This window comes from Saccopteryx bilineata, chromosome 10, assembly GCF_036850765.1.
Source record: "Saccopteryx bilineata isolate mSacBil1 chromosome 10, mSacBil1_pri_phased_curated, whole genome shotgun sequence".
Classification (NCBI taxonomy): Eukaryota; Metazoa; Chordata; class Mammalia; order Chiroptera; family Emballonuridae; genus Saccopteryx; species Saccopteryx bilineata.
Window position 1 is genome coordinate 33,615,513 of NC_089499.1, and position 18,653 is coordinate 33,634,165.

At 50.8% G+C, this 18,653-nt stretch overlaps 1 protein-coding gene across 2 annotated transcripts in view; it reads left to right on the top strand.

The window, feature by feature from the left end:
• COLQ (collagen like tail subunit of asymmetric acetylcholinesterase) overlaps positions 1-18,653 on the top strand; it is a 61,463-nt gene that overhangs the window by 14,934 nt on the left and 27,876 nt on the right. The window contains exons 1-5 of one of the 2 annotated variants that reach the window (XM_066245497.1): positions 6,230-6,444; positions 11,451-11,563; positions 13,447-13,548; positions 16,575-16,619; positions 16,952-16,978. In XM_066245497.1, coding sequence (XP_066101594.1) covers positions 6,369-6,444; positions 11,451-11,563; positions 13,447-13,548; positions 16,575-16,619; positions 16,952-16,978 — 363 coding nt within the window. In that variant the 5' untranslated portion in view covers positions 6,230-6,368. Of the gene's footprint in view, positions 1-6,229; positions 6,445-11,450; positions 11,564-13,446; positions 13,549-16,574; positions 16,620-16,951; positions 16,979-18,653 lie in introns of those variants that run through there. The other variant, XM_066245496.1, reaches the window with a different exon arrangement.

The following is an 18,653-nucleotide window of genomic DNA, read 5'->3' on the forward strand; positions in this document are numbered from 1 at the left end:
TAGAGCACAGAATGTGATTTTTCTGTCTATGAAAGTCTGTTAGATCCAAATTAGCAACTGGACCCGAGATCTCAGAACTTCTAGAATGGTAGAATCATACAATTATAGTATGGCTGCCAAAAGCCTAAGGTTCACCTTGCCCACTTGTTCAACTGAGAAGCTCTATTGTTCAGTTGAGTCCAAGGGGCTTAGCCTGAGGTTCCCCACTTTCTAGAACTCAGTGATCTGAGTGACTCACTGGGACCAATTGGTAGAATGTCCATATGTATCAGCAGCCAGGCAGGGGCTTCCCAGGGACACTGCCCCCTCCTTTCCATCTGCTGTGAACCCTCAGACAGCACACAGTAGAGTTGTAGGGGCAGGGATGAGGGACTCTAGGGAAAGGGTTAAGTGAGCCATGTGGTTTTGAATCACAATGTCTGTAGAGCTAAGACGTCACCATGAAGAAATGAAGGCATGGAAATGGAACAGCTGGAAACACAGGGTCTTTCCACTCTGCCCCAGTTATCAGCAGGTGTTGGAAATAATCCACCCTTTGAGCCTAATGCAGCTAGGTGGTTTTGTCTCTGACCTACGGCCAGATCTCCCGTATAGCTCTAGAAAACTTGGCCTCCCCTGTCAAGCCAGAGCAGAAGATTTAATAGCTCTCGCTGATTTATGCTGGCCACGGTAATCAAATTCAGAGCCAAGGCACAGCCAGCCTTGGGGAGGCTTCTTGATGTTCCCTTGGCTCCTAATAACATTGTCTCCTCCTTCCTCTCTATTTACCCAATGCCATTTGGTCAAATTAGAACTTGAACTCAAAAAAAGCAGATGCCTTCCTTTAGATAAGGTCCAAAAAATTCCCTTGTGGGAGGAAAGAGGGATAGATTTGTCTCCTGGAATCTATGCACAATCAAAGGAGTCGTGTTTGATATATGACTGAGTATAAGATAATGACCAATATGGGATGGATTTCTTTCATCCTTGTAGCTAGGGCAGATATCCTCCATAACACATCCCTTTCAGGGGCAGAGAAGAATGTTCTTCTCATGTTTTCTGTGAAGATTCAGTTATGTGCTCCCAGTCTCCTAATGAGTGGCCATGCTGGTGTTCTACCTCTGTGCACCTCCGGGGTCCCCCAAGTATTTGCAAACAAGGGCATTGGACCCGCCTACTCCCAATCCTAACCGTTGTGAAGGCATCTTCTGATTCTCTGTTGCCTGTTTCAAATTATTTTATTATAAAAAAATTTTAAACATTCTAAAAAAAAATGTGGAAAGAATTGTCTAGGGACCACCAATAGACCCACTGTCATGGACTGAACTGTGTCCCTTCCAAAATTCATAAGTGGAAACCTTAACTCCAGTACCTTAGAAAGTGACTGTATTTGGAGAGGGGGCCTTTAAAGAGGTGATAAGTTTAAATGAGGCTGAAGGGTGGGTCCTAATCCAGTCGGACTAGCGTCTTTATAAGAAGAGGAAATTTGGACCCAGAGAGACACCAGTATGAGCAGAGGAAGGGCCATGTGAGGACACAGGTAGGAGGCAGGCATCTGCACGCCAAGGAGAGAGGCCTCAGAAAGAGCCAGACCTTCCACCTCCTTAAGCTTGGACTCTGGCTTTCAGAACTGTCAAAAATAAATGTCTGTTGCTGAAGCCCCCAGGTACTTTGGCAGTCCTAGCAAACCGATACAGCCACCACATGCATCCTGTAGTCGTTATCATTTCGCTGTATTTACTCTAGTATATATTTATCCATTCAAATTATTTTCAGATGGATTTCAAAATGAGCTGCAGATCCTTTGCCCACTTGGAAGACTAAAAACAGGGAAGGTAAACACACATCCGACTGAAGACCACCAGCATACATGATTGAACCCTCTTGGTGGCTGGGACTTTAGGGGAGGCAACTACAATCCTATAATAGGAGTTTGCAAACCAGGAAACTGGGACCTGAGGATAAGTCATTAGAAGACTTGACTAGAACATGGAGCTGAGTATTGGTAAACTCCTTCAAAACTCCAGCTGGCTGAGGCGAAGCCTGCCGTCTCTGCTGAGGTTCCTTTGGCTGGTGGGGCCATGGGGATGGGAGGTCATGCTACCTCATGCTGGTAACCAGATCTTCAGTCTTCAGGGTCAGACATCTGCCTTTATCCTGGCTTAGGACCTATTTGCTGTGTGTGACCTTAGGTATCTCCGTCTCTGAGCCTTGTCTAAAAATGATGATGATACTAATATATAGCTTTGGGGGTTGTTGTGGGGACCAGAGAAGGACATTGACTTAATCTAATAAAACGTTCTGCTTACCCAACTAGCCAATGTCCCTCTTACAGGGCTCTCCTGGTGGCGATTCTTTCTAAACGGACTTATTAGGATTCTTGCTAAAACTGGACTCTTCAAGGACAGACATGGAAGCCCAAGTTTAAAGCCTTGTTGAGAGTCTGACCAAAGTTTGGTCAATGAGAGAGTCTTTGTCAGTGAGAAGGTAAAACCCATGTCCTCCAACTTACTTCTCTGCCCAGCTAGGTTTGAGTGGGAGAGTCGACTTGAGGTGCCCTGGGGCTGCCGGGACCCCAGGCTCCGCCCACCCCTCCACGCAGGTGTCTCTGCCTCACGCTGGGAACGCTGGCTCCTTGGGAAGGGTGCTGAGTTCTGCAGGCCACCCAGTCTCTCTGTGCAGCAGGGGTGGGGGACACTGCAGGGGAGACGCAAGGCAGGTTTCGCTGCGGTGGGGCTCAGCAGGGAACAGGCCTGTGTGTGCCAACAGGGGCGACGGAAGCCTCTGAAACAGTGCCCAGGGAGGCGGTATTCCAGAAGTGGTCTTCTGGCCTGGTTGATAAATACCAGAGCTGCAATGAAGACAAAATACTGTGAATATGACACCTGCTGACAGCTGCAGGAAGGTCCCGGAAACCTTTATTATGAATTATATTTGCAGGCTAGTGAGCTGGTGCTTGGGCCAATGAACAGAAGGGAACACAGCAGGCCCACTGCCCAAAGGACAGGGGCTGCCCTCCAGGGAGAAATGGGGAGAGTGCTCCTCCCTCCCTGGCCAGGGCTGTTGTGCAGGAGCGTCGATCTCAGTCCCTGATAGGAGCCGGAACTGGAAAGGGCTTAGAGCTCATCTTGTCCAGTGCTACCATTTTACATTTTGAAAAACCAAGGCCCAGTGGAGAAGTGAGTTGTCCAAGGTCACATAGCAAGTTTCTAGCCCCATCAGGGCTGGGGACCAGGACTCCTAACCCCAGGTTGGCACGCTTGGCTGTATGGCAGTGAGCAGTCATCAAGGATTCAACTTAGGGAAATTCAACCATTAGTGCTTTGAGAGACAGAGACAGAGTCAGAGAATGAGACAAAGTTAGAGACAGGGAGACACAGAGACAAAGACTGAGACTGAGGCAGGAAAGAGCTGTGGAAGGAGAGAAACACAGAAAAGAGAGACAGAGACATTCATGAGCCTGAGTCATTAGGTTCAAAATAGAGATTTGAACACTGTAGAGTTGGATGGGACCTTAGAGACCATCTAGTTTAGTAACCTACTTTTATATAAATACAATGATGAAACAAATTAGAGTTGAGTGGTTTATTTGTATAAACATTTTTTTTGGGGGGGTTGTATTTTTCTGAAGCTGGAAACGGGGAGAGACAGTCAGACAGACTCCTGCATGCGCCCGACCGGGATCCACCCGGCACGCCCACCAGGGGTGACGCTCTGCCCACCACGGGGCGATGCTCTGCCCCTCCGGGGCGTCGCTTTGCCCCGACCAGAGCCACTCTAGCGCCTGGGGCAGAGGCCAAGGAGCCATCCCCAGCGCCCGGGGCCATCTTTGCTCCAATGGAGCCTTGGCTGCGGGAGGGGAAGGGAGAGACAGACAGAAAGGAGGGGGAGGGGTGGAGAAGCAAATGGGTGCTTCTCCTATGTGCCCTGGCTGGGAATCGAACCCGGGTCCTCCGCACGCCAGGCCGACGCTCTACCGCTGAGCCAACCGGCCAGGGCTGTATAAACCTTTTAAAGAAAAGTTTGAAAAGTTTGATGCCAAATGGTGGGGGAGGGGGAGATTTTGGTACTAAAAGTGGCAAAACTTCCATCTCCTAGGGGTTTTCTTGTTGTTGTTGTTGTTGTTGTTTTGGTGGCAGAGACAGAGTGAGTCAGAGAGAAGGACAGATAGGGACAGACAGACAGGAAAGGAGAGAGATGAGAAACATCAATTTTTCGTTGCAGCTCCTTAGTTGTTCATTGATTGCTTTCTCATATGTGCCTTGACCAGGGGCTACAGCAGACCAAGTGACCCCTTGCTCGAGCCAGCGACCTTGGTTCCAAGCTGGTGAGCGTTGCTCAAACCAGACGAGCCCGCGCTCAAGCTGGCGACATCGGGGTCTTGAACCTGGGTCCTCCACATCCCAGTCCGACACTCTATCCACTGTGCCACTGCCTGGTCATGCCTGTCTCCAAGGGTTTTTTGAAATGAACTTTGAAAAATGAAGAGCTGCAGGAATATGACCCACGCAGGGGAATCTGAGAAGACGTGATGCAGATATTTCTGCAATTGTCTGAGATTCAGAACTCTACTGCCTGTCTTCTGTGCCTCTTTCTCTGATGTCTTAGGCTCCGTGTTTCCGAGAACCGAGGGAAATGCCCAGAGAAAAATACAGAGCCTAACCCTTTCTTCCCTCCATCTTGTTATTATCAAATTTCTGCTTTCAAAGCTTAGCTCAATGCCACCTCCTCCAGGAAGCCTTTCCTGATTTCTCACTTGAATTCCCTGCCTCAACTGGTACCCATCATTTCCTCCTGTTTATCCCTCCAGACACTCCCAGCTCCAATGTTAACTGCTTTTCTTTGCCCACCTTATACAATAGTTATCTTCGAAGATATTGATGAAAGAGTCCCAGTTCTATGCCAGAAACTCCAAAAGCCTCAGCGCTAATCCTCACAACAAAGTAGCGAGGCGTGCTCCACCACACCCACTTTACAGAGAAGAGAGCTGAGGCCACCCAAGGCTCCAGCCCAAGTTTGCCTGACTGCAGGACCTGTACTTTCCCCACAACACTGAACAACACATTCCCAGGGCAGGAACTGTGTCTAGTCATTGTGTCTCAAACACATTTGGTTTGAAATGAAACAGTAAATGAATGAAGGAATACCAAGAAGTATCCTTGTGTTTTGATGGCTTTATCTCAGGGGTCAGCAAAATACAGCCTGCCAGTCCAGTCCAGCTTGCCTCCTATTGTTATAAATAAAGTTTCATTACAATACAGCCACACTCATTCCTCCACGTATTGTCTATGGCGGCTTTCCTGTACAACAGAATTACCTTGTAACAGAGGACACGGGTCCCATAGAGCCTAAACTATTTTTCATCTGGCCCTTTCCAGAAAAAGTTTGCTGACTTTTGTTATGGTCTTTAATAACTGGTTAAAACAACAGTGCTTGCTACTAAATACCAGTAATCTTGCCTTTATGATCTGGAATATTGCATGTGTATATGTTTGTGCACTGGGGATGTCTATAAAGTATCAGATTCCCACCTCTGTCTTATACATGCCACTTTATAATTTTACAGGCTGGCTTCATCTTAAAAGGTTCACCCAAGAGGCCCTTTGGGGGAAAAAAAATGTGCGTGTATACAGCTCTCTTCTCTGTAAAGTGGGTGTGGTGGAGCACGCCTCGCTACTTTGTTGTGAGGATTAGCGCTGAGGCTTTTGGAGTTTCTGGCATAGAACTGGGACTCTTTCATCAATATCTTCGAAGATAAGTATTGTACAAGGTGGGCAAAGAAAAGCAGTTAACATGGAGCTGGGAGTGTCTGGAGGGATAAACAGGAGGAAATGATGGGTACCAATTGAGGCAGGGAATTCAAGTGAAAAATCAGGAAAAGCTTCCTGGAGGAGCTAAATTGAGTTTAGCTTTGTTGACAGCACCTTGGCGTAGACAAGATGAAGGCTGAGGGACCCTGGCGACAAAGATCCTCCCTGAAGCAGAGGAGGGCAGAGTCCTCGGGCGGTTGCAGTGGGAGTGGACTTTGAGGCTTGCCAGAACGGTATTGTCAGGACAGTTTTTGAGCTGAATGAAAAGCAGCCAGCGTGATGGATCGCACTGCTTCGTCCTTGCTCGCAGTGGCAGTCATATCCCAGGCTCCCAGCTCACCTCCTCCCCTGGGCCCAGAGCAGGCTTCCTCTCCCAAGCCGCCCCCTAGTGCCGCCTCCTGAGAGGCCAGCACTCCGCTTACCCATTCCAGCTCCGGGGAGCTCGGGACTGGCCTCTGGCTGACTCCCACCCCAAGTGCCCCCAGCAGGCCAGGCACTGGGACTGCTAGGGGGCGTGCCGGTTCTCAGCCTGTCTCCAGCCTGTGCTGCCTGTTCAGTCCACCTTTGGCCTTGCCCACAATGACAGGCCCATCGCTCAGCCTCACCCATCTGCTCACCATTTCAGGACTGCTCTGTTACTCAGCTTGCTGCTTGGGTGAGTTGTATGAGTATGTGTGTGTGTGCGCGTGTGTGTATGTGCGCGCGCACGTGCACGCACATGCACGTGAACTTGCCTGTGTGTGTGCATTGTTTTGGAAAAAACGACTTGTGGAAAGCAGGCTTGTTCTAGGAGCCTTCATTTGCCTTTAAAGCTTACACTTCTCAGCCAGCGTTGGAATCGCAACACGAAGGGGTTTGACAGTGGGGTTGGTGGGGGCCTTGGCATACACACTCATGTGTGTGTGCACTTGTGTGTGCCCCTCTTGTTACCTGGGCTTCAGAGCGGCACACCGGCAGCTGCTGCTCCTTGGCTTTGGAGTAACACTGTGTCCTGGGGGCTGGGCTGCCCCCAGTGTTGGTGGCCCAGAAGCTCTCCGCGGTGCTCCAGGCTGGCTGGCTCAGGTCCTGCAGCTCACCACCGCAGAGGCAGATTCCTTGTGGGTTTTGTCCTCACCTGTTCCCCCCCCCCCCGCCCAAGCAAATTGCAAGATGGAAAATTCTAATATGATCTTTCAGAGAGGTTCAAATACCTCCAACTTTTAGGATCAGAATTTGTGTTTCAGGGTGTGTGTGGTATGTCTGGGGACAGAAGGAAAGCCGGGGGGTGAAAACTTCTCTGGAATATGTGAATTGGGGGAAACCCAGCAAACTGCAGCCAGAAAATGTAAGAACTTGAGTGGAGCTAAGCCTTCCAACTCGGGGTCCAAACGCTTAGTGATGCCATGCCCTCCCCTCCCCTGCCCTCCCTTCTCCTCTCCTCCCCCCTCCCCTCTCCTCCCCTCCCCTGCCCTCCCTTCTCCTCCCCTCCCCCCTCCCCTCTCCTCCCCTCCCCTCCCCTGCCCTCCCTTTCCCTCCTTTCCCTCCCCTGCCCTCCCTTCTCCTCCCCTCCCCCCTCCCCTCTCCTCCCCTGCCCTCCCCTGCCCTCCCTTCTCCTCCCCTCCCCTCCCCTCTCCTCCCCTCCCTTCCTCTCCTCTCCTCTCTTCTTTGTGGTGGGTTTCTTCTCAAAAAGGCAGGGAAAGGCCCAAAAGCGGAGGAGGAGAAAGTCAAACAGTCTAGCACCTGCACAAACAGGTACAGAATAGCGCATATGGCTGCACCTGTACTTTTCCCAACCTGTTAAGACAGGGTGTTTATGTCACTTCCCTTTGGTGGCTTCTAATGACACACTTGCTTGATTTGAGGGGAGCTTCTTGATATTGAAAGAAGGAGGCAGAAATGGAAAGGGCTGTCTCTAGTACCATATTAATGGGCTGGTTTTGTGAGCGGGAGATCCAGACAGATACAGTGTTGATCCTGGTGTCAGATGTGTAAAAAGGACTTGGGAGAGGGTTTGGGCCAACTTGCTGTGACACAGATGGGGAAACTGAATCTCAGATTGAAGAGGGAGTTGTGCCATGTCACACGGTCCCTTGCATCCGGGCACACTCTTTGATCCAAGTCCCTATATTTCCAAGAGTAAGTTGGAGTGAATCACTTTCCAAGAATATGCCCCAGAGTCAAGTGAGTATTAAGTCCCAAGGGCAAAGACAGCATCAACAACAGGAAAAAAAAAAGAAAAAAAAAAGTTTGCCAAAAGTCAACCTTAGACTCAGCGTTGTTTCTGTCCATGATTTGGCACTGCAGTGGCCACGTTCAACATGACTTTGGTGTCTTTAAGTCAGGGCAAGTGGTCCTGAAATTCCGCCACAGTGGGCATTTCCAAGGCAGCTGTCCGGGGCCAAGCCACCCGGCAGCCGGGCTTCTGCTCCCCTGTACACACACGCATGCTTTTTCCATTACAGCAGAGCCCGCTGGGGCTTTTCCAGCCTGGACCCTGAGCTCAGACACGATTCCACGGAGGCAGCATAGCCCAGAGAGAGACCCACAGGCCACTCAGATGTCACCAAAATAGACATGTGAAGTCCTGGCTTAGTTGTCTGAAAAGGAGAGGCCGGGGTGGGAGGGGGCAGGCTGTTCCCAAACACGTCCACCTGATGGAAATATTCTGAGTCGGAATGAGCTGTAAATAAATTAGACCGTGCTAAAAACAAACATCTCCAGGGAGTTGGGGGGGAGGGGGGGAAGAGCAGCATAGATGGTCTTCACCTGCTGAAAATGAAGGAGGGCAAGGGGGGATGGGGTGGGGAGGGGTGAATAATACAGACGCTTCCGCAGGAAAAGCAACTGATAACTTATGTTCACTGAAGAGTTCTCCCGTTTCCAGGAAGAAATGAAAGGTGATTGCTCTAAATGATGCAGGGTCTTCCATCAGCGGAAGGTCACACAGAGCGTGGGGTGAAGGGAGGCTTTGCAGGCCATGTATGGTCTGGAAAAATAAATGGCAGGCGTGCAAATGAGCCATGTCAACCTGCCAGCTTCCCAGGTGTTCCTGGATGGGGGAGGCTTGGCGGAAACCGGCATCCTCAGCCCTTCGCGGTCCGCTGAGGACAAAGAGAGGCAAAGGCAAAGGAGAAAGTGCCGCGGGGGGGGGGACCCGGACAGGGTGCCGAGTGCTGGTGCGGATTCTGCCGCCTTCTCCGCTGGCCGGCAGCCTGGAGCGGTGGAGGCAGCCCACCCCTCGTTGCAGGGGAGAAACTAGCAGAGGAGGGCCCTTGGTATTAATGCAGGTTCTCTTAACGATGTGGCTGTATTCATTTGCTGCTAAGAAAGAGAAAAGCGGTCCATGTCAGCGGGAGCTGGTGAACATAAATGATTTCACAGACCAACATCAGACGGGGTTACTCTGTGCCCGTGAAGGAGCAAGACAAAAAACAAGGCCACTCTGTCACCATGTCAGACACAGACAAAATAAGACTATCAGCCAACCACAAAAACGAGCAACCGTCCCTCTAGCCTACTCCAGGGCAGCTGCTGCCACCCTTCCAGCCAGCGTCAGTCTCCCTCCCTTCGCCTCTGCCAGGTGAGAATCAAGGCAGTCAGAGACTAGTGCCGACAGCGCCCAGTGCAGAGCAGAACCAGGCGTTGCTTCCTCCTAGTCTCCCCCCAAATCACCTGCAAAAGCGCCAATCCTAGAATAAATCCTTTCTCACACCCTGTCCTGAGTTGCCCCAGGGATCCCCCTCATGTGCGTTCTTCCTTTTTGCAATGAGTCAATAGGACCAACTATGTTCCTCTCGCAGGGGTCCCCAAACTTTTTTACACAGGGGGCCAGTTCACTGTCCCTCAGACCGTTGGAGGGCCAGACTATAAAAAAAACTATGAACAAATCCCTATGCACACTGCACATATCTTATTTTAAAGTAAAAAACAAAACGGGAACAAATACAATATTTAAAATAAAGAACAAGTAAATTTAAATCAACAAACTGACCAGTATTTCAATGGGAACTATGCTCCTCTCACTGACCACCAATGAAAGAGGTGCCTCTTCTGGAAGTGCGGTGGGGGCCGGATAAATGGCCTCAGGGGGCTGCATGCGGCCCGCGGGCCGTAGTTTGGGGACCCCTGCTCTATAGGTACATTCTCGATGGTCTTTGGTTGAAGGGCACTGATGCTGTAAACCTCAGGTGGTTGCTATGGGAACCCCTTGCCTTCTTAACTCCTGGCCTTTACTTCTACCCGCATTGCAGTCACAATGTAGAAATCTAGAGGAAGGGCTCTGGAACCAGACTCCTAGGTTCAAATCCTGGCTGTGTTCCTTATTAACTGTATGACCTTTGGCAGGTCATTTTACCTCTTTGCCTCAGTTAACTGATCTGTAAAATGGGGATGATGATGATGATAATAATAGTATTTAACTGTCAAGGTTGCCATGAAAATTAGATAAATTTATACATGGGAAGCACTTAATGGTGCCTGGCATGTCATAAGTGGTTTTATCAAACATTTGAGGAGTATCTAGTGTATGCCAGTTACTGGGCTAGACCCGAGGGATAAAAACCGACTCCTGTCCCCTGGAAAAGCACAGGTTAGTCAGAGAGGTACAAGGAAACAGATTCACCCCATGGATAAAGGTTGATACAGGGGTAAACCCAAAGAAAAGCAGAGCAGAACCCCTTAGCCTTGGCCAGGGAAGTGAAGGAAAGCTTCCTGGTGGAGGCAGTGCCTGACAATTCCTGATGTACAGTAAGAATCTCCAGGGTTAGTCTGGGGGTGGGAGGAGAAGGCGGGACAGAGCAGAAGGGCCTTGCAGCCGCTGCCGCTCTCTGGGCTTTACCATCCACAGGTCAGGGGGCACCGTTTCGGCACCTTCCTGCCTCCCCCCAAGGGCTAGTCCAGTGCTTGGCAAAACATGTACTCGAATTCACAAATGTTTTAACACCAAATTTGGCAACTTTCCATACAAACTAATGCTTCCTCCAACTTTTCCATCTCATACTCTGAGCACTGTTGCCCCGGGTCCCCTGCAACATCAGAAGTGCCTTTAATTCCCCTGGTCCTTCACTCCCACACCCCACTTAATAATGTGTGCAACCAGAGTCTCCATGAGGCCCTAAGTTCCGGGGCCCCCTCTTCATCTCCTCATGCCCCTGTTTTGAGGCATTTAACTGTAACTCTCTAGTGAGCATAGGTGACACCGAATGTGTCTGTAGAGTCTGGAGTCAAATACGTGTTGTTTTAAACTGTGGCTCCATGCTGCCTCCACCTGCCGCGGCCTCCCTCCCTGAACTACTCCTTCCAAGCACAGCGTCGAGGTTATTCACGACAGCTTCCCTCTCCCTAGCTATTGGAGGCACACTCTGACTCTATTTAAACTTGCCCTCCTTGTCCCATTTCCAAAGTTACAAGTCAATTCTCGAAGAAGGAGAAATGGACCTTATAACAGTCAGAGTTCGTGTCCTTTGCTCGTTTAGCTCGTTCATATCATCTCATGAAGGCCGAGGGAGAGCTGTGTGTGTGAAACGGCCAACACGACATCCGAGGAGGCGTGCTCACTCGAACGGGTTAGGAAGCAGATTTGGAAGTCTGGGCTGGCAGCATGGGCCTCCCCTGGGCACAGTGGCTGTGACAGCGGCCCCAGCTCTGGCCCCATGCTAACGAGCAGCAGTTTTCTCTAAACAGCCCTTCCTGGCCTGGATCAGAAGAAGCGTGGCGGCCACAAAGCATGCTGCCTGCTGACACCCCCTCCGCCCCCACTGTTCCCACCACCGTTCTTCAGAGGGGGCCGAAGTCCGGTGAGTACCTCAGGACAGTGAGGGAACAGGAATGTCGGCCCCTCCAGAAAGAGGACAAGGAAAGACAGAGAGAGGAAAAACTCCAGGACCCAGACACCAGTGTGGTGATTGTTGAGGGGAGGAAGTGGGGGGGTTGAGGAGGGGTTGGGGCGATAAATGGTGATGGCTGAACACTCAGTTTGAGGTGGTGAACGCACAATACAGTGTACAGATGTGTTACGAGATTGTGCACCTGCGACCTGCCTAATTCTGTTAACCAGCATCACCCCAATAAGATTCCATTTTAAAAAGGTGGCTCCGCAGGGCCCCACCACCACCCCACTGCATCCAACCCTCAGAGTCAGCTTCCTCCAGAACTTTCTCTGAGGGAGTCAAGCCTTCCCTCTCACACAGCAGGGTGAGCCCTGGGATGGACGTTTTCCGGCTTCGGGTACCTGTCCAGTCTCCCACTGTCCCGAACGAGTTGTGGAAGGAAATTCTTCTCGGCGGGGAATTGGCTTTGGCAAAGCGTCCCATCTTCCCCCCAAAACAGTGCAGTGAATGTATAACCCTCTGGGCTCCCATCAGCTGCTTAGATAGGGAATTTCACCTTCTGTTTTTCTTCTCCCCAAGTTATTTATGAAATCCCCTCCCACGGCCTGTATCTAACGTAGGCCTGTATCTAACATCAAAACACAGGCGCTTTTGTGAGGTGACGCAAGAAATGGTCATCCCGTAGCCACCCTGAGGTGTGAGAGGGAACAGAACTTGGAAAGAGAAGAAAAGGTGAAGAAAAGAGCAAGATTTGGGAAGTTGGCCGAAAAGACACCAGGCAGGGCACTCTAGGGACTTAAGAGTCTCAGATCCTTCCAGAAACTCTTAGACCTGTACTGTCCAATACAGCCACTAGCCATTTGGGGCTGTTGAATACTTTTAATGTAGCTAGTTTGAGTTGAGCTGTAAATATAAAATACACACTGAATTTTTTTTTTTATGATTATTATTATTTTTTTTTTTTTCTGAAGCTGGAAACGGGGAGAGACAGTCAGACAGACTTCCGCATGTGCCCGACCGGGATCCACCCGGCACGCCCACTAGGGGGCGATGCTCTGCCCACCAGGGGGCGATGCTCTGCCCCTCCGGGGTGTCGCTCTGATGCGACCAGAGCCACTCTAGCGCCTGGGGCAGAGGCCAAGGAGCCATCCCCAGCACCCAGGCCATCTTTGCTCCAATGGAGCCTTGGCTGCGGGAGGGGAAGAGAGAGACAGAGAGGAAGGAGGGGGGGGTGGAGAAGCAAATGGGCGCTTCTCCTATATGCCCTGGCCGAAATCGAACCCGGGTTCCCCGCACGCCAGGCTGACGCTCTACCGCTGAGCCAACCGGCCAGGTAAAATACACACTGAATTTTGAAGACTTTGTGTGAAAAAAAAAAAAAAGGTTGTAAAAAAGCTCAGTAAACTTTTTAATATTGGATATGTATTGAAATGATAATATTTGGGGCATACTGGGTTAAATAAACTATGTTATTAAAATTAATTCCACTTATTTTCTTTTACTTTTTAAATGTGGCTGCCAAAAAAAGTAAAACTACACATATGGCTCGCAGTGGTGACTCCCATTTTATTTCTTTTGGCCAGTGGTGTCCTAGACATTGGATAAGGCCCCTGCAGTGAGCCTCCTAACTCCATTATTATAGCTCTGTAATCCATTCAAGCCAAGTACGTCTCAAGAGCAGATGAGAGAACGGACACTGTTGGCCAGTGTCTTGGGACACACCCTTTGGGGTGTCAGAGAAGCACCGGTCTTGGAGACTGGACTACACAGAGCAGGTCCGTGTCCAGGGTGGTGACCCTCCTCCTGTCCCCCAAGTCTGACCTCTAACCCTGTATTGTTTTGCATTGAAGCTTCTCTCCCCAGACCTGAAGAACATCATCCTGGAACTGGAGACCACGCAGGCCCCGTGCAGGGAAGGATCGCTCGGCTCCCCTGGGCCTCCGGGCCCCCAGGTTGGTGCCTTCCACCAGAACCTCTCCTGCTGTCCTCCGTTCAGAGCCGCCAAGCCTCTGAGTGATGCCCGTTTTAATGTGCTCTGGGGGCTGCTCTTCCTCCACTGGCTCACCTCCAGCCCCAGAGCCACGGGACTAGAACACTGGTTCTCTGGGTGTCTTCTAGCCCCCCGGTCTTGGTTCCTTCATCCATGCAGTGGGGATAATTGCTGTCCCTGCAGTACTGGCTTTATGGTGGAGGGTCCAAATGAGATGCTGCCTAGATGGATGTGGTGATTATTATAGTTGTCATCAAACACTTGCTGACAGTGGGTTGCCCCTTGTGTGGCCATTGACCTCATCAGTGGACCTAGAGATACCTGCATTCAGTGCAGGAAAGTGGAGACAAAGAGAATTTGTTCCCTTGAGCTCACTTGGCTCAGATACAGCTACCAAGCAGCGCCCCCCCCCCCCCCCCGCCCTCAGCAAAGCTAAAGGAATAGGCTAAATACTGGAGAAAGGACTTTCTAAGCAAACAAAGAGAACTTGTCCCACGGACTCCTGACTCCCCTGGCTGCCTGGGAGAGGGACTCCAGCAAGGAAGAATGTCCCCTAGCCTGGGGCTCTGGGCTTGCCATGGGGAAGGGAAAGAGGGAGCAAGGAGCAGTTAGTGCTCCCAATGCCTTAGGCTTACCTCGCCCTCCCGGGTCACCCCGCTGTGGCTTCCCATCCTCCCACGGGTTACAGAGCCCCACACGTGGAGACCCGATCTGTGTCTCCTGTGACACCCCGTGCACCAGCACTGCCCGCTCCATGCAGCCAGGCTGCGTGTCTTGGGTCCTCAAACACACCAAGCTGGTGCCGGCCCAAGGGCCTTTATGCTTGCAGCTCCAGCTGTTTCAAGGGTCCTTTCTTCTGATTTTCCCTGCCGTGGCCAGCTGCCCGTCACTGTGAGCTCAGCTAAATGTCCCCTCCTTGGAGCTGCCGCCTTCCTCGATCGCCCAGGCCACAGTGGCCTTCCCCACCACTCTCCATCCAAAGACCTATTTTAATTCTCTGCAACACTTTCTCACGTTGCTATCGTTTCCTTACATGTTATTTTGTTCCTCATCCCTTCGGTCTCCTCTCCGTGAGATGTGAGCTCTGCGGCTGGGGTTGGCAAACTACGGCACACAGGTCACATCCAGCTTGTTCTCGTAGTTCAGGTTTTATTGTCTCTGGCTGCTGTAGCGCTACAAGGACAGAGATGAGTAGCTGCGACAGAGCTGCTGTATCAAAGGCACAACCTAAAACTTTACTATCTGGCTCTTTACGGAAAAAGCTAACCGACTGCTGTGTGCCCATCTACACCAGTGCACGGGCATAGCAGTTCTCCATAAATATGTGTTAAATGCCATAGGGAATATAAGACTGATCCCAGCATTGGCCAGAGAGGCTGGGACGTCTGCAGAAAGGCCAGGCGGGCACCCTGAGAAAGACCCTGCAGGGGGGTTTCTATTCTCCCACCCTCTGCGGACAGCTGGCAGGGCACAAGAGAACCCACAGACCGTGGGGGACAATGGGGGACTCTCTGCTGACTGGCAGCTCTCCAGTCACACGTGCTCATCTCTAAACCCAGTTCGAACTTCACCCAGTCCCATCTGAGTCACACGGAGCCTGCGCTGTCCAACTCCAGGGGACTGCAGCCACTTCCGTTCTCTTAGATGGTGGCTGTCCCCACCACATTGAGACCTGTGGACCAGCAACATTGGCATCATCTGGGAACTTGTTAGAGATGCCGAGTGTCCTCCTCTCCTCCCCGCCACACCCCCTCTGCCATTCGATCAGAATCCGCACTTTAACAAGACACCCATGAATCATGAAGGGCACAGCTAGAGCACAAGGGCCTGGTAAAAACAGGTCTAGGCCATTTTGAGAAACAGAAAAAGAATGAGACTTGGAAAAAATAAAATCCTTGAACAAAACCTCTTCATTCCCCCGGCCCTAAAACAGAAGGAGAGTAAATCAAAGATGGTGGTTTCCAAATTTATCAGCACATTAGAATCCTCTGCAAACTTCAAAAATTCCTGATGCCTGTGTCCCTTTCCCTGAGATTGTTATGTAATTGGTCTGGGGTGAATTCTTTGGGATTTTTAAAAGATTCCCAGGGATCTGTGCAAACACTGGCTGAGGGGGCTGTTTGTCATTTGAACACTGGCTGAGGGGGCTGTTTGTCATTTGAACAACTCTTATGTAATCAAATTTCAAGTAGGCTTTGTGTTAGTCGTGTTCATCTGCAGATCTTGGGGATAAAATAGTAGCTTAGTGGTGGGGGTAGTGGGGGGGTTGATTGATTTCCTCTCTGCTGTACTGAGGAGTTTAGAAACAGCCAACTGATCATTTCGTAGACGCATGAGCAACAAGCAGCTGCACTCCACTGTGGATGTGCTAAGCCGTAGTGCAGTGGATGCTAGTCTCTGAGCTGGTGTCAGCCTCACCCCTGTGGCTGGGCAGTGGGACACATTATTTACTTGACCATATTTTTAATATCTTAAAACATGTTTTGCTGCACTTGATACCCATAGATCCACCATGGTAATTCCTAAGTCAGTTCCTCCTGCGTGTAAAGTGTAACCTCCCTCTTGTCAGGGCCCAAGAAGGCTTGGGAAGAGCAACTGAAAAGATATGAGAGGCAGGAAGCCTCTTGTTTTCAGCAGACAGCATTCTCTCAAATCTCTTTAGTTGCTTTCACCAAGCACTCAGGGTGTTTCAGGCAGCCCAGGAACTCAGAGAGAAAATTGAACTCACAGAGAGTAGATGTGAACATTGCAACTTAGAACCACTGGAAACACAGCTCAGAGAAGCTGGAAGATGAGGAACACAGAGGAAAATACTAGGATGAAGGGCACAAGAGTGTCCTTCACGGGGTTCCCGAAGCCCCGAGTCTGCAGAGAGAAGAAGGCTCCTGTAGGAATGTTCCGAGAACCTGCCCCCATCCCACCTCCCTCACCACCTGTCCTGCCTTGGTCTGATGGGTACTTTCTTCGCTTCTTATCTTGATCGTGTAGGGTCCACCGGGCCTTCCAGGCAAGACAGGACCAAAGGGAGAAAAGGTACGAGCCACCCCTCTCTTCAACCCACCTCTCCTTGGTCATTCCAGCCCATTTTCTGGGGGTGCCGCTGAGAATTCTCTGGTTGAGGTTGCTAGGCATGTGCTAATTCCACCTTAGTACCTGATGATGGGCTCCCTGAGGGCTGGGACACTGCTGCAGGTGTGGATCCCACCGGCGTATTTGGGCTTGGCCCACTGACATGGCAGGGGTGCTGTGGGTGGCCAAGCAACCAAGCCCCGTGGGCATGCCCAGTCATCAGCCCTACCAAGCCCTCTGCTTCTAGAACTTCTCTTCCAAAGCAGCCTCTGCTTACCTGTCTTTTCCATCTGCAGGGGGAGCTTGGCCGACCAGGAAGGAAGGTATGGTCCATGCGTTTCTGTCAGCATTAAATGGGCAACTGTGCTCCACAGGCATATGTGAGTGTGTGTGCACCCCTTGGGGTCGGGACCCAGCGATGCACTAGCAGCCTCCAACCCACGGGACAGTGGTGGTACTGCCATCTTTCGGCCCACTCCTTCACTTGGGAGCTGGAGCCTGCTACTGCCAGGCATTTGGACTTCTTCCAGAGGCTGCCGGGCCCGGCCACATTTCCCCAGCCTCGGAGCTTCTCCTGCTGTCCATCAGAGACACCCTCCAAGGCCCCAACCAGTGGCACAAAATGACTCCCACTGTCTATTTGATTAAACTAGAATAAAGTGCCAAACAGACAGAAACAAATGGCTTTTGCTGAAATAAATGGGAGTAACTTAAGGTCACAGGGATGCTGAGGGAACCGAACACATTATCAAGACTCTCATTAGTGTCAGGAAGAAGCAAACCGGCAGCCACTCCCTGTGATCAGTGAATGCGGGCACTGAAATCGTAGGTCTCGGTGACAAATGGAGGTAGAAAACTTTGGCCAGGAAAGATGCCACTGGTTCTAAATATAAATTACTATTGGTTGTTGTTTTTTTTTTTGGTTGAATGTTTTATTCAAGTACTATCACTATCAATTAATTGAGCCTCAAACGGACCTTTGCGAGACAAAGTTGCAACACTCGAAGGCACGGATGACAACCCCAGCCGAGCACCTGGGTTGTCTGAAGTGCTAGGCTGGACCGGATTCCGGCATGTTCTTCATGCTCAGAGCTAATGAGGGTCACGGTTAACTAGTGGCGTGTGCCATGGATGTGGGAGGCAAGCGTAGAAATTGGTACACATGCCAGCATTTGTGACCCCTGGTGTAGGAACTGAACCATCCACATCGCTAGCTAGGCTAACTGAAATCACCCCGCGGGTGCCCAGGTCAAAATAGACTCTTCCCCTGGCTTCGGCTGAGTTTCCTAGAAGCAGTGACAGAGATGGCACAGGCCATGTGCAAGTGAATGAGTTATTCAAGGACCTCTCTCAAGCGAAGCCTGTGAGGGTAGAGGGGTCCAGGGGATCAGATGGGGCAGGGGACGAAGCCCCGTATAGGAGTGGTATCAGGCGATGTCCCTCAGTAGGGGAGCAATGGAGTAAGAATTGCACCACAGAGTTTGTCCTGCCTTGAGGTAAGAGCGCTGGGCTATTGGCTACAGGGAGGGAAGTACATAATTTGCTGGGCTGCTCCAATTGACCGCAGGCAAACTGCACAATCTGCAGGCTGTGGGAATGAGTTGTCACAACAAGGAGGGTAGCCCCTGGGGGCTGGGCACACTGAGCAGCTGAAGGAGATCTGGAAGGAGTACCAACAGCATTGCCTGCTGCTCCCCAAACATTACCCTGTGTCATCGCATCCCTGGGGAGAACCGATTGGAATGCAGATTTTATTTGGGTGGCTGGAAGTGATAAAGAAAAAAATCAAGACATTCAGACCTTTCATTCCTTCAGTAGAATAAGATCTTGTGTGTTGACACAATGTCACACCAAGTGCTTTAACTTATACATAAGTGATCCAACTTGTTGGCTATCAGGTTTTGGAGATGAGGGTCCCAGGGCCTTGCTTTAGAGGTTCCATACTCCTCTGGGCCCCAGAGACAAATCTTATTTCCTGGAAGGAAGGAAACAAACCCA